Below are 14,800 nucleotides of genomic sequence, written 5' to 3'. Positions count from 1 at the left end.
ACTCACTGGTTTGACCTCCTGGCAATCCAAGCAACTCTCAAGGCAAGTATATGGACCTTATCTAATGTGACCACACTTACTCAGGTGAGCCGTATAGCTAATTTCTTTCCAAAGTGCAGAAGCAGGGCTGCATGTCTATGAATTCCTATCATCACCGAAGGCAACGGAGGGGACCCATTCTTCAATGCACAGGTAGACAGTCTCCGGTCCAGCCCAGAAGCCAGAGACCTATGGACAGACACTCGGAGGATCCTGGCCATGCTCCACCCTGCAGATCATTTCAGTGTAATGTGGGGGCTTTCAGGGAACAAGGGAAGGGTGGTGATGACAGCTACAGCGTCTCTTCAGGCCCGAGCAGAGGCATCAACTCAAAACAGATGTTGCCAGTTGACAAACAGAATCATTTTCTCAAGCTTCAGATTCACAGTGTAGAAAGTCCCTCCTCTCCTGCAGTGTTCTGGCACTAGGAATGAGCAGACCACTGTGAGCCTGCGGATGGCAATGGACAAACTGGAGACAGGAGGAGAATGAGTCTGGAATCAGATCTTTTTATGGGTCCTTCTCTGAGAGGGAGGCGGTGTGAGGTGTCCCTTTGCCCTTTCAAGCAGCATCTTTTCTGCCTCCCTTCTCCATAACTGTCTCTGCATCCCAGGCTCCAAGCATCCACAGCCTGCATTGTGGCCAACCTCTGACCTGTGTTCTCAGTTCGCACTTCCATTTCCCAACTTCACAGTAGATGATGTCCTCAATGCCTTGGTGTTCAGTGCAGCAAAAACAAGAGTCTAATTATACTCTGAGGCCTGGGGCAGCTGCCAGAATGGGCATGTTTTCACAGCAGGATCCATCCAAGAGGTAGCCGCCTAGGGATGCTGGCACAGCCCTCTGCCCTCTGGCAGGCTGTGCCCAGTGTCTTCCTGAAATTAAGCTGCTTTATTTGGAGGGGAAGGCCAGGCTCTCAGCAGATGGCAGTACTCTTGCTTCATAGGTAAATCCAGGTAGTGTGGGTGTGGCACTGGGAAAAGCAACCCAGAGGTTACCAGGGCAGGGAGGGGACCACCTGGTTCTGGTCGATAGGTCAGTGATAATGGTATTGGAGGGCTTCCCAGGTGGCACAGTGGTAAAGAATCTGCCTGCCAACACAGGAGACCTGGGTTCGATCCCTGGGTCGGGAAGATCTCATGGAGGAGGAAATGGCAACCCACTCCAGTATTCCTGCCTGGAAAATTCAGGCTCTAGTCCATGGGGTCGTAAAGAGTTGGAGACGACTAAGGAACTAAGCACAGCACAGTAATGGTATTAGACTTCCCTGGTGGTCCAGTGGCTAAGACTCTGTGCTCCCAATGCAGGGGGCCTGGGGTCAATCCCTAGTCAGGGAACTAAATCCCACATGCCTCAATTAATAGTTTGCATGCTGCAACTAAAGATTCCGCATGCTACAATGAAGATCAAATATCCTGCTATAACTAAGACCCAGCACAGACAAATAAATTAATTAAATAAATAGGGGCATTGGAGGCTACTTAGGAATGGAATACTTGATGCTTCCAATAAATTATGCACAAGGCAACTTCTTAGATGGCACAATGAAGAATTCACCTTGCTGTGCTACACTGAATGTCCATCTAGCTAGGATGGGCATTTACTTTACTGGCCAAAGCACTGAGGAAAGCCCTTCCTGTGCTGGCCTGCATTAACTGATGCATTTTGTCCCTGGGTGGACACTAATGCATGTGAGTCTGAGCCACTCAGCTTGTCCCTGCCGGCTGAACAGAGGGAAGACGGTCTGTGCAGTTGTTAGGTTGCTCAGTTGTGTCCGATTCTTTGTAACCCCATGGACTGCAGCACGCCAGGCTTCCCTGTCCTTCACCATCTCTCGGAGTTTGCTCAAACTCACGTCCAAGGGGTCGGTGATGCCATCCAACTATCTCATCCTTTGTTGCCCCCTTCTCCTCCTGCCCTCAGTCTTTCCCAGGATCAGGGTCTTCTCCAATCTCTCTGATGTCAACCCTCAACTCTGTATCTTCAGCCCCAAGCTCTCCCATGAATTCCAGAATTCTATGTCCAACTGCCGACTCCTCTTCTCCCTTTACAGGTGAGACAGACCAAGAAGGAGGTAACACAGGGCTGTAGTCAGGAGGTGACGTCACCAGGGTGAAGGTGTGATCTGAGAGCCCCTCAGGATGCTCAGCAGCAGGGGGGAAGGGAGTAGCCCCACCAGAGCCCCAGCCAACTGCTTCCCCAAACAGACCTCATCCTGCAGATGAAGGACCTCCGGGAACCCATGCACATTCTCATGGATGACTGCTGCCCTTCTTTCTTGACTGTCCCGGTCTTCAGGTCCAAGATCCGGCCTGAGACAGAGACAGAGAGAGAGAAAAGACATTTGCATGAACTTCTGTCTTTGATTGTGGGGTGCAGGTGAGGGGAGAGTTCTCCAAGTGAAAACACATGGGGCCATGCAAACTGTTTCTTGGAATTCCCAATATTCTTAAAGCAATGAAATCCACACAGTCCTAACGCTTTGTTTCTCAAAGAGTGGTCCACACCGGCCGTCTCTGCTTTGTCCAATTCCATCACAAGTCCCCCCAGGTCGGCTTTGTCTTCCACGGCTTCATGGAAACGGCATTCACCAAGCTCACTAACGACATTCTTATTGCTAAATCCAAAACATGCTTTCCCTTTGACTTATCTGACTGCTTTTGCTGAGGCACAATGATTCTTGAAAATCCTCCCTCCCCTTAGCTTCTGACAAGCACTCTCCACTCGCCTCCCCCAGAGGCTCCTCCCTCTCCCAGAGGCTCCAACCTCAGCCATGGTTCTATGGCTTGTTCTATGTATCTATCCCTTATGTCAGGAGTCCCCAACCTCTGGGCCATGGACTGGTCCCTCCAGTCAGATCAGCTGCAGCATCAGATCAGAAATAAAGTGCACAAGAAATGTAATGTATTTAAATCATCCCAAAACCATCCTTCCACCCCCGGTCTGCGGAAAAACTGTCTTCCATGAAATTGGTCCCTGTTGCCAAAAAGTTTGGAGACCACTGTCCTGTGTGATTTTAGCCACTCCAAGGTTTTGAGGATCCCCTCTACCCTATTGAACCTACATCTACACCTGAAGCACCAAGATCTAAACCACCAGTGGATGACTGCACACCTCAAAGGCAGCATCAACCCCACCCAGACACCAGCTAAAGCATCTCCAGCCAACAACAATCGAAGTCAGAATTCTAAATGTCATTTCACCTTCCTCTCCGTCACCTCCTGCACACTCAGCCTCGCCATCTTGCCTGGCTCATCATTTATTCCTCAAGGGAGACTCACTTCCAGCCCTCAGCATCCTTTCTCCTTGATCCACCTTTCACATGGCTGATGGCTGTCTAGACAATACATATCTGACTGTGCACCTCTTGGCTTAAAACTGCATTGCTAGATCTAAGTCCCTGTTGATTATTTATTTTATATGGTGTGTGTGTGTATTAGCCACTCAGTCATGTCCAACTCTTTGAGACCCCATGAACTGTAGCCCACAAGGCTCCTCTGTCCATGGGATTCTCCAGGCAAGAATACTGGGGTGAGCTGTCACTCCCTTCTCCAGAGGATCTTCCCAATCCAGGGATCGAACCCGGGTCTCTTGCATTGCAGGCAATTCTTTACCATCTGAGCCATCAGAGAAGCTCCATGTAGTAGTGTGTATATCCAGACCTCTTCATGTATCCCTACTGTAAAGCACAGGGAGCTCTACTCAATACTCTGTAATAACGTATATGAGAAAAGAATCTGAAAAAGAATAGATATATGTATTTGTTGTTTGGTTGCTCACTCATAACCGACTCTGCAACTCCATGGACTGTAGCCCGCCAGGCTCTTCTGTCCATGGAATTTTCCAGGCAAGAATACTGGAGTGGGTAGCCATTTCCTACTCTACAGGGTCTTCCCGACCCAGGAATAGAACCTGTATTTGCTATGTCTCTTACATTGACAGGTGATTCTTTACTGTTGAACCACCAGAGAAGCCCAGATACATATGGAACTAAATCACGTTGCTGTACATCTGAAACTAATACAGCATTGTAAACAACTGTACTCCAATACAAAAGAAAAAATTTTAAAACTGCATTGCTTACAGGAGCTCACAGGACCTTAGAGAGTCTTTGGTCCCTGTCTGCCACTCAACCTCATTTCCCCTACACTTCCAAGTATCCTGTCCAAGAGAAACATACTAAGAGCCACCTATGTAATTTTAAATGTTCTAGCAGAAGCAGTTTTTAAAAAGTTAAAAGAAACAGGTAAAATTACTTCTAAAAATATACCCCAAATATTATCCTTCAACATGTAATTCATGCAAAAATTATTAATAGGCTATGTCGCTTTTTCTCATACTATATCTTTGAAACTGGTGTGCATTTTACAAGAGCAGCACATTTCAATTCCGACTAGCCCCGTTTTGGGTGCTCAGTAACCAGATGTGGTTAGACTTCCACGCGGTACAGGGAGCAGCTCTGTGGACCATAGCCTCATCAGAGCCCTCAGCAGGCAGGTGTTTCTGCAAGTGCCCTGTGCCCTCTCACATTTGCAGGTGTGGTCCCTCCTGCCAGAAATTCTCTCCCTGTTCCACACAAGCTGTCGTCCTGGTGAACTCATCCTTCAGGACTACCTCATACAGCACAGCTTCTGGGAAATCTTTTCTAGGTTCTTCATGCAGAGCTTCATATCTGTTTCTTCCTTCTTCCCTTCTTTCCTCCCTCCCTTTCTTTCTTACTTCCTCCCAAGGAGTTGGACATGGCTGAAGTGACCCAGTACACACGCACGTACATTTACACTGTTATTACATATAGCCGTTACAAGTAATCAAGAAATGAATTAAAGTGTATAGGAGGGGGACTTCTCTGGCGGTCCAGTGGGTAAGACTCTAAGCTTCCACTGCATGGCACAAAGGTTTGATCTCTGATTGGGGAGCTAAGACCCCATGTGATGTGAGGCACAGCCAAGGATATGTACAAATGCTATACGATTTTATGTAAGAGATAGTACCCCATTTCACAGAAGAGATTTGAGCCTCTGTGGATTTTGCTTTCTGTGTCAGGTCCTGCATGGGCTCTGAGGCAGGACTATATATGCTAGTTGGACTGAGTCATTTTTATCCATCCATGAAAGGACTGTTTAACACAATTGGCATCAAGTAACATGCTAGTATGGGGGCTTCAAAGACAGTTCAGTGGTAAAGAATCCACCTGCCAATGCAGGAACTGCAGGAGACAAGGGTTCAAGCCCTGGGTCAGGAAGAACCCCTAGAGGAGGAAATGGCTATCCACTCCAGTACTCTTGCCTAGAGAATCCCATGAACAGAGGAGCCTGGTGGGCTACAGTCCATGGGGTCACAAAGAGTCATACACGACCAAGCAACTAACACTTTTTTCTTTCATTGAATCTACCATGATAACCCTTCTGCTCCAAGTTTTTTGGTCCTTTGGCCATGAAACATGTGGAATCCCAGCTCCCCAACCAGGGATTGAACCCATACCACCCCACACCACCCCCTACCTCTGCTGCTGCTGCTGCTGCTGCTAAGTCTCTTCAGTCGTGTCCGACTCTGTGCAACCCCATAGACGGCAGCCCACCAGGCTCCCCGGTCCCTGGGATTCTCCAGGCAAGAGTACTGGAGTGGGTTGCCATTTCCTTCTCCAATGCATGAAAGTGAAAAGTGAAAGTAAAGTCGCTCAGTCGTGTCAGACTCTTCGGGACCCCATGGACTGCAGCCTACCAGGCTCCTCTGGAAGTCAAACTCCCAGCCATTAGACCTCCAGGGAAGTCCCTGAATGGGTTTCTATCACTTGAAATCAAAAGGTCCTTGAAGAAGGCACCCCCCAGCCAAAATGGCCCGCACTGCCCCAAGCAGAGAAGAGGCAGCAGGGGCTTTGAATGGCAGGATCAGCTCTCTTTCCCCATTACCTTCTGCTCAGCAGCTGGGACCCTGCAGCCTTCAAACCCCATGTGGACCAGGGCTCTGTAGGGTGTGGGGCACTCAGCTCTCTAAACACCAGCAATTACACCATGCCCACTACAGAGCCACACATCTTTAAGCAGGACATGTACCCCAGAATTCAAGCCCATCAGGGGCCCAGCTCTCAGTCTGCTGGTCAGGGGTGGGAGAGACTCTGGCACTTCCCATGCAGTGGAGACCCTTGGTGTCTGTCAGTGATTCAGCGCTGTCTGCATCCCAGCTTTGACACCCGTCTATCAGATGTCTTCTTTTCACAGCTGTTTTAGTGGAAATTGTCACTGGCCTTGTCATCTACCAAATGGCAAATGGCTTCAGCTGAGAAGAAGGCCAGCTTGAAAGTCTGTAAAATTCCAAAGTGTGCTCTGAAAATAAATCACAGCTGCAAAGCATATGAGCCCTGGAACACGAGGAAATGAGAAAACACACTTCCATGGTCTGCTGTTGTGACCCTGAGGGATGACTCCTTCGGAGTTTATTTCTCTGTGCGCTTCTACAATTTCCTCTGGCACAATGAGCCCCTTTCCAGGCTCCTTAGGAATGGAAAGCATGCCTAATTTCTGTAGTAGGTGTGTTCCTGAAGGGCTTATGGAAACTGGATTTTTGACAGATTTAATAGCAGGGAAGATATATGGAGGTATGAGACCATCCCCTGGCCCTGGGCAGTGAGTCCCAGCATGATGGACTGAGAATCACTCCCTATACCATGGACACCTGGGAACTGGGTTTACTTATGATAGGGTTCCCCAGAATATGGAGACATAGCTATTATTTATACTGCTCTTCCCAGGTGGCACAAGTGGTAAAGAACCCAGCTGCCAAGGCAGGAGACACAAGAGACACAGGTTCGATCCCTGGTTTGGAAAGATCCCCTGGAGTAGGAAATGGTAACCCACTCCAGTATTTTTGCCTGGAGAATCCCATGGACAGAGAAGCCTGGTGGGCTACTGTCCATGAGATCACAAAGAGTCAGATATGACTGAGCACACACACACACACACACACACACACACACACACACACTGCTTTTACTTCTTTCCTGACCCACAGAAACCTCGGGTCTGCCTCGAACCAGGGGTCTGGATTTCTAGGGCAGGTCCCCAGTGGGTCTCTAAGAAGCACCATCAACCAGGCCAATGCTGACACCTTCCAGAATCTCCTCCCACCCCCAACCTCATCCACTGGGTCAGGAGGACTCCCTCCTTGTCAATGCCATCACTGGCTGATCCCACCATTAATCCCATCCTGCTTTCCTGCAGCCAGTGCCTAAACTCCCGGCCACTCTGGTCACTTCTCCTCTCGGTCCTCATTCCCGCCATCCCAGGCCCCTGGTCCTCTCCTCCCTAATCTCCTCCAGGGTGCCCTCTGGAATGTCCACTCTGAAATAAACAAATGTTGACATCCTCAACTCTTTTCAGAAAGCCTGACCTTCTCCTTCCTCGGTGGCATCACTTCTCAGAAGAAACCTGTTCACCCATATCCTATGTGTTATGGGCTCAGAGGCAGGTCTGCCATCTTCCTGGGCATCCAGAGCCCTTCCAAGTCAGCACTCCTCTCACATAACCCTGGCTCCTCCCAGACGCACCACGTCAGCCTCATCCACCCACAAGCCCTCGTGGTCTCTGTGGTCTTCCAACCTCAGGGTCACTTTCTTCTTTCATTTTAGACATCAGCACATCACTCATACTCTTTCTCTTTGCCCCCAAGACCTGCTACCACCATGGATGGGCTCGGCATCCATGTGAAGGATCCACCCAACCTCCCTGCCTCTGTCCTTGCCCTCCTCACCTCTGAGCCTGCTCCCCCTACTCCATGGCAGACACAGTACACCCACCACCGTTTTGTGGAACTCACAGGCATCCACAACTGCTCCCTCTGAGGCTTTACATTCAGATATCCCCTTCTGGACCACAACTTCCACATCCACTAGTCCCTTCACTCTGGCTCTCTGGCTTCATCGTTCTTTGAACACAGTCATTCCGGTGCCCAAAGCCTCCCACCCAATCAGCTTCCTTCTTCTAGGACAAAAGCCACAAGCTTTTCTCTGAGCTGGTCACCAGGGTAGAGGGCTCACATTACACAATGGCCCCTTTACCAAAGAAGCCCCAGAAATGTTCCACACAACAGGCAGCTGTGGAAGCAGGTATTTTGTCCGAATTCAATGCACGAAGGAGAACTGTTGGTGACATAGCCCAAATCTGGGAGAGATTTGATGACATAGCCCAAATCTGAAGTTGTTGTTTAGTCACTCAGTCATGTCCAATTCTTTGCGACTCCATGGACTGCAGCACACCAGGCTTCCCTGTCCCTCACCATCTCCTGGAGCTTGCTCAAACTCATGTCAATTGAGTCGGTGATACCATCCAACCATCTCGTCCTCTGTTGCCCTCTTCTCTTTCTGTCTTCAATCTTTCCCAGCATCAGGATCTTTTTCTATGAGTCAGCTCTTCACATCAGGTGGCTAAACTACTGGAGTTTCAGCTTTAGCATCAGTCCATCCAATGAGTGTTCAGGGTTGATTTCACTTAAGATTGACTGGTTTGATCTCCTTGCTGTCCAAGGGACTCTCAAGAGTCCAAAAGTCCACAGTTCAAAAGCATCAATTCTTCGGCACTCAGCCTTCTTTACAGCTCAGTAATTACAACCATGCATGACTACTGGAAAGACTATAGACGTGACTATATGAACCTTTGTCAGCAAAGTGATGTCTTTGCTTTTTAACACACTGTCTAGGTTTGCTACTTTAAAGTGAACAGGGCAGCAACAATAGGAGTCACAGCTCCTGTGTGTGCAAGTGTGGGAGAGGAGCAGGTCACCTCCTTTCTCTGTGTTTGGTCTCCTTCACTGGAAACAGGATCAGACCTGTCTGCTTTGACAGTTCTGTGGGGATTCAAAGACTTAAACAGAGGAGCTCAATAACCTCCTTTGAGAATTAGAATATAAGTGACTGGCAGGCTCCAGGCAGCCGCTTTGTGAGCTTTAAGATAACTGTGTTGAAATACAGAGCAAAGGTCTGAGAGGCTCTCTTAGAGTTGGCCCAGCCCCTGCCTCTTGGCTTCTCTAAGGAAGATTCTAGAATAATGCACACAACACTGTCTCAGGCTAAAAGGTTGAAGAACTCCTTATTTTTCCTTAAAATAAAATTTTTTAAATTATAAAACTAAAGTGTTAGTCACTCAGTTGTGTCCAATTCTTTGCGACCCCATGAACTGTAGCCTACCAGGCTCCTCTGTCCATGGAATTCTTCAGGCAAGAATACTGGAGTGGGTTGCCTTTTCCTTCTCCAGGGTATCTTCCTGATTCAGGGATTGAACCTGAGTCTCCTGCATTGCAAGCATATTCTGAGCCACCAGGAAAGCCTCTAAAACTAAAGTGATCTTTAAAAAAATTTAAAAAAATTCAAGCAACCATACATATAGTAAAAGCCCAGATAATCTTCCTCTCTAAACTATTGAGTTACCAAAAAGTTCGTTCAGATTTTTCCGTCTCATTGTACAGGAAAACCCGAAGCACGTTTCTGACCAATCCAATATCAACACTTAGGCATATTTTCTGTCAATCTTTTTTCTATGCGTGTCTGCTCATTTCTTTTAACTAAATGAGGTTTCATGGTGTATATTTTTCCACTTTATATTACAATATAAACTCATAAGGATTTAATTATCAATGTTATTTGAAAGGCTCTGTGGTATTATTTTGAGTAGAGAATTTATTATTGGACATTAAGTCATTTCTAGGTTTTCCACAGCAAATAATGCAGTGGTAAATAACTATATAGGAAAAAATAGCCATATCATCTTAGGACAGGTTCCTGAAAATGGAATTACTGCATCAGATGAAAAAAATTTTAAGGCTCTTAATACCAGCTCCTAGTGAGCCCTGTGATCAGCACATTGACCAATATTCAGTGTTTCCACTCCATGGAATGGAAAGAATTATGACACATCTCAGATTTTAACTACAACTTTTCAAATACAGTTAAAAAGAAAAGATGCTTTAGAACAAGAGTTGGCAAACTCTGACCTATGACCCACAGCTGGCTCAGTCTCTGGTTTTTAAATATTTATTGGAACACAGCCCTGGCCATTCACTTATTTACTGCCTATGGTTGCTTCCAGGCTATGAAGGCAGAATTGAGTAATTAATTGTGAAAGAGAATAAATACATCACTCACAAAGCCAAAAATATTTCCTATCTGACCCTTTACAAAAAAACATTTGCTGACTCCTACATTAGAAGAGCAATGATTATAACGATTCCAACAACAGAGTAGCCTTTTCTATGGGCAGAGGGCCCTTCTATAATTGTTTTCAGTAAGCTGATTTTTTAAGTACTATTTTGGTCAGTAGTAACTTTTTGAAACAAAGAAGGATCCTAAGTTTGTCTTGGATAAGATCACAAAAGAAGGCTTTGTGCTCATAAAACAGCTCCCCAGGCTACCACAGAAACACAAGTATAAATTAGAATTATTTCATCAAAAGAATCCTTAAGAAAACTGGAAACATCTTATCTTGGTTTAAAAGGGAGGAAAACAAGAGAAAATGATTAGCAACCAAAGCACAGTGATGGCTCCGTGATGGACAACATTTGATGTTGTTTCAAAAATGTGTGGCCCCTAAAAGGGGAGCCCAGGGGCTAGAAGAGACTTTGGTTGCTGTTCCAGTGACAATGTGTCCTCATTCTCAAGAGGTTGAGCCCAGCCACGAGAGCAGCTGTGCACACAGGAACAAACACCACCCCCCACCCCACCTCCACAACCCAGGAATCTAAGCAGTGTGCATGAGGCCTGCTCCAGACCATGAACTGCATCTCTGGAGCCTGGGCGAGAGCCGCCCTTCTGCCACTGAGGTGGATACATCTTCTTCATAGTTCACTATCTCTGCCAGGTGTTGACACAGCTAAGGGGTACAAATATACCAATTCTCAAGTTGCCGCTATTGTTGTTCAGTCATTCAGTCGTGTCACGTCCTTCACCATCTCCTGGAGTTTGCTCAAACTTATGTCCATTGAATCGGTGATGCCATCCAACCGTCTCATCCTCTGCCACCCCCTTCTCCACCTGCCTTCAATCTTTCCCAGCATCAGGATTTTTTCCAGTGAGTCAGCTCTTTACATTAGGTGGCCAGAGTATTGCTACTTCAGCTTCAGGTCCTTCCTATGAATAGTCAAGGTTGATTTCCTTTAGGATTGACTGGTTTGATCTCCTTGTTTTCCAAGGAACCCTCAAGAATCTTCTTTAGTACTCAAGTTGTAGCCAAAGTATTTTCCTCTCAAACTGGAAGAGGGGGGTCTCTGGGCAGTAGAGTTACTAGGGACATCTGTTTCTCCACCTACCCAGAACTTCCTCCACCACAATGCTTTTGTACTATTCTCTTAAAAAAAAAGTTTTATTTTACTGTAGTTGATTTACAACGTTATGTTAGTTTCAGGTGTACAGCAAAGTGATTCAGTTATACATGCTCAGTTTCTTCAGTTGTATCCAATTCTTTGTGACCCCATGAACTATATATAGCCCGCCAGGCTCCTCTATCCATGGGATTTTCCAGGCAAGAATACTGGAGTGGGTTGCCATTTCCTTCTCCAGGGGATCTTCCTGTCTCAGGGATCGAACCCATGTCTCTTACATCTCTTGCCCTGACAGGTGTGTTCTTTACCACTAGCACCACCTGGGAAGTCCATCAGCTATACATACACATATACATATATTCATTCTTTTTAACACTCTTGCCTCATATAGGTTATCACAGAATATTGGGTCGAGTTCCCTGTGCTATATAGTAGGTCCTTGTTGGTTACCTTGTGCTATTCCATTATTGACTTCCCTGGTAGCTCAGATGGTTAGGAATCTGCCTGCAGTGTGAGAGACCTGGGTTCAATCCCTGGGTTGGAAAGATCTCCTGCAGAAGGGAATGGTGACCCACTCCAGTATTCTTGCCTGGAGAATTCCACGGACAGAGGAGCCTGGTGGGCTACTGTCTATGGGATTGCAAAGAGTTGCACATGATTGAGCAACTAACACATATTATATTCCATTATTATGAAAGTCAAACAAGAAGCCCTCATCTTATAAGATCCCATCCCTTAGGCTACAGTGATTGGGTTAAGTGTTGGGTACCTAACACAAGTTGGACCAATCATAGTACCTCATCCACCCTATGTCCATGGTGACTGGCTGAGCACTGAGCAAATGACACAAGCTAGGCCAATCCTAGCACCTCATCCACCTTATGCCCATAGTGATTGGGTTAGGGCGGGCCAACCTGACACAAGTTGGACCAATCATCATATCTTACTCCTCCGGCCTTAGTGATTGGCCGGAAGATTAGGACATGATCCAGCCACGTCAATCAGGATCCTCCAAAGGCAAAATATGACGACTTCTACCACTCCTCTCTTTTTCTTTAGGAATCTGAACATGTTTTTTTCAGCAGTAATGAGACTAACTTCATGGAGAATTGTATCTAAGACAATGAAGTTGATTCTAAGAAAGCAATGAAAACATAAACCAGTGAAAGAGTACCCTCTCAGTGTTCAAATCATTGGTGCCTGAAAGTTCCCTCTTTTAATGCTTACACTAGTTCAATTGTAATTTCTGTCACTTGCCTGGAGAATCCCAAGGACAGAGTAGCTTGGAGGGCTACAGTCCATAGAGTCGCAAAAAGTCGGACACAACTAAAGCATGCAATCAAATAGTCCATATCAATACAACAATCTCTGACTTTGGACAGAAAAGGAAGGACAAAGGATTAACTTTCAGAGGATTTTACTAAGGGCCGGTTATTATCATAAAATATTATTAAGCATTTTCTGTGCATTATTTGTTTGATCTACATCACAACCTGAGGAATTAGGTCATAGTGGTGTACCTAGTTAGACTGGGGAGAAAGGTGTTGGGAGCCATCAGCCTCAGAGGGGAGAAATATTTTATCACTGATATTGCCAAGAACTGCTGGTACAGGGTGATCATAAACAGCCATTAACTTTTACTGGGCTTTATTTTTTTTTCCCCCTGGAATAAAATTTCTTTACAATGTTGCCATAGTTTCTACTACAAAACAACATGAATCAGCTACATGCATACATGTATCCCCTTCCTCCTGAGCCACGCCATCCCATTCCTCCAGGTCATCACAGAGCACCGAGCTGAGCTCCCTGTGTTACAGTGCAGCTTCCCACTAGCTAGCTATTTTATACCTGGCAGTGTATTTATGTTAATGCTACTCTGTCAATTCATCCCACCCTCTCCTTCCTGCCTTGAGTCCACAAGTCCATTCTCTACATGTGTTTTGTAATTCTCTGTGAACAATGCAGCCCTTTATTCCTGGCACCCTGGGCAGATACCCACAACAATATCCTCTTCTTGCTAGCCCCTGGGTGGATTGCATCGTCCCCATGGGGAAACCGAAGCCCAAAGATACTGAAAAACCCAGCCAAGATGGGCCTCATCACAGGGGAGTAGGGAGTCAGGATCTGATCTAAAGTCTGTGCTCTTCACAGCATACTTCCCTCAGCAGCAAACAAGATAGCACCCACCAAGCAGAAGCAGATGGGCAGTGAGGGGACAGGAGGTCAGCCATCTGCAGGGGATCGGAGCCAGCCAGTAGCTGTTTCAGGATCAGAAGCATAGACTGGGGAAATGCCAGTTTTTTCCCCCTTGTAATTCTTATTATGTGTTTACTGCTTTTCAGTTTTTCCTTCTGATTTTAGAGACCTGTAGATCATGCTAGCCCATATCAGTCATCCCAAGGACACCACTGGAAGGGATTTTCATCTGTATTTGGATGGAGTTCTGGAAGGGGCAGCACCCTCAGGGCAGGTGTGGTTAGAATGACCACACTGCACATACCAGCTTTTGCCTAATGATCCAGCATGGTTATTAGTGGGGTCTCTTTTCACTCTCAAAGTGTCCATGTTTGGATGACAGACTCTATACATACGGTCTCTCTTTACAGGTGACCTCAGAGGAAATCAGGGTGAGAGATGGATCCTACCCTAGGAAGATGGAGAAACTCGGCTACATTTGAGGCTACCTAGCCCTCCAGTCCCTCGCTCTGGCTCCTCTGCTCCTGGACAGCTTTCTCTTTTTTTTAATTGGTGGAAAATTGCTTTACCATTTTGTGTTGGTTTCTGCCTGACAGCAACACTAATCAGTCATATTATATACATATATATATATATATATATATCTCCATATATCACTTCCCTCCTGAGCCTCCCTCTCCTCCCCTGACCACACCCCTCTAGGTCATCACAGAGCACTGGGCTGGGCTCCCTCTATTATTTAGAAACTTCGCACTAGCTATCTGTTTTACACATGATAGTGTATATATGTCAATGCTACTCTCTCAGTTTGTCCCGCCCTCACCTTCCCCACTGTATCCACAAGTCTCTTCTCTACTAGGTTTATCAGTACCATTTTTGTAGATTCCATATACATGCCTTAATATATTTGTTTTTTTCTTTCTGACTTACTTTGCCTCTTATAAGGCTCTAGGTTCATCTACCTCACTACAACTCAAATTTGTTTCTTTTTATGGCTGAGTAATAATCCACTGTATATATGCACTACAACTTCCTTATCCATTCATCTGCCAATGGACATCTAGTTGCTTCCATGTCCTGGCTATTATAAACAGTGCTGCAGTGAACATTGGGGTACATGTGTCTTTTAGAATTGTGATCTCAGGGTATATGCCCAACAGTGGGATTGCTGGGTCATATGGTAGAGATGGCCAATAAACACATTAAAAGATGCTCAACTCGCCCATTATTAGAGAAATGCAAATCAAAACTACAGGGAGGT

General features: G+C 46.2%; 1 protein-coding gene across 6 annotated transcripts in view; it reads right to left on the bottom strand.

Annotated features, from left to right (window-relative positions):
* ARNT2 (aryl hydrocarbon receptor nuclear translocator 2) overlaps positions 1 to 14,800 on the bottom strand; it is a 193,128-nt gene that overhangs the window by 89,296 nt on the left and 89,032 nt on the right. For all 6 annotated transcript variants that reach the window (XM_070775243.1, XM_070775241.1, XM_070775242.1 and 3 more), the window contains exon 6: positions 2,249 to 2,351. In XM_070775243.1, the coding sequence (XP_070631344.1) occupies positions 2,249 to 2,351 (103 nt within the window). The remainder of the gene's footprint in view (positions 1 to 2,248; positions 2,352 to 14,800) is intronic.

Source organism: Bos indicus, chromosome 21, assembly GCF_029378745.1.
Source record: "Bos indicus isolate NIAB-ARS_2022 breed Sahiwal x Tharparkar chromosome 21, NIAB-ARS_B.indTharparkar_mat_pri_1.0, whole genome shotgun sequence".
Taxonomy (NCBI): domain Eukaryota; kingdom Metazoa; phylum Chordata; class Mammalia; order Artiodactyla; family Bovidae; genus Bos; species Bos indicus.
The sequence above is the reverse complement of the archived record's forward strand: the minus strand, read 5'-3'. Positions and strand labels throughout refer to the sequence as shown.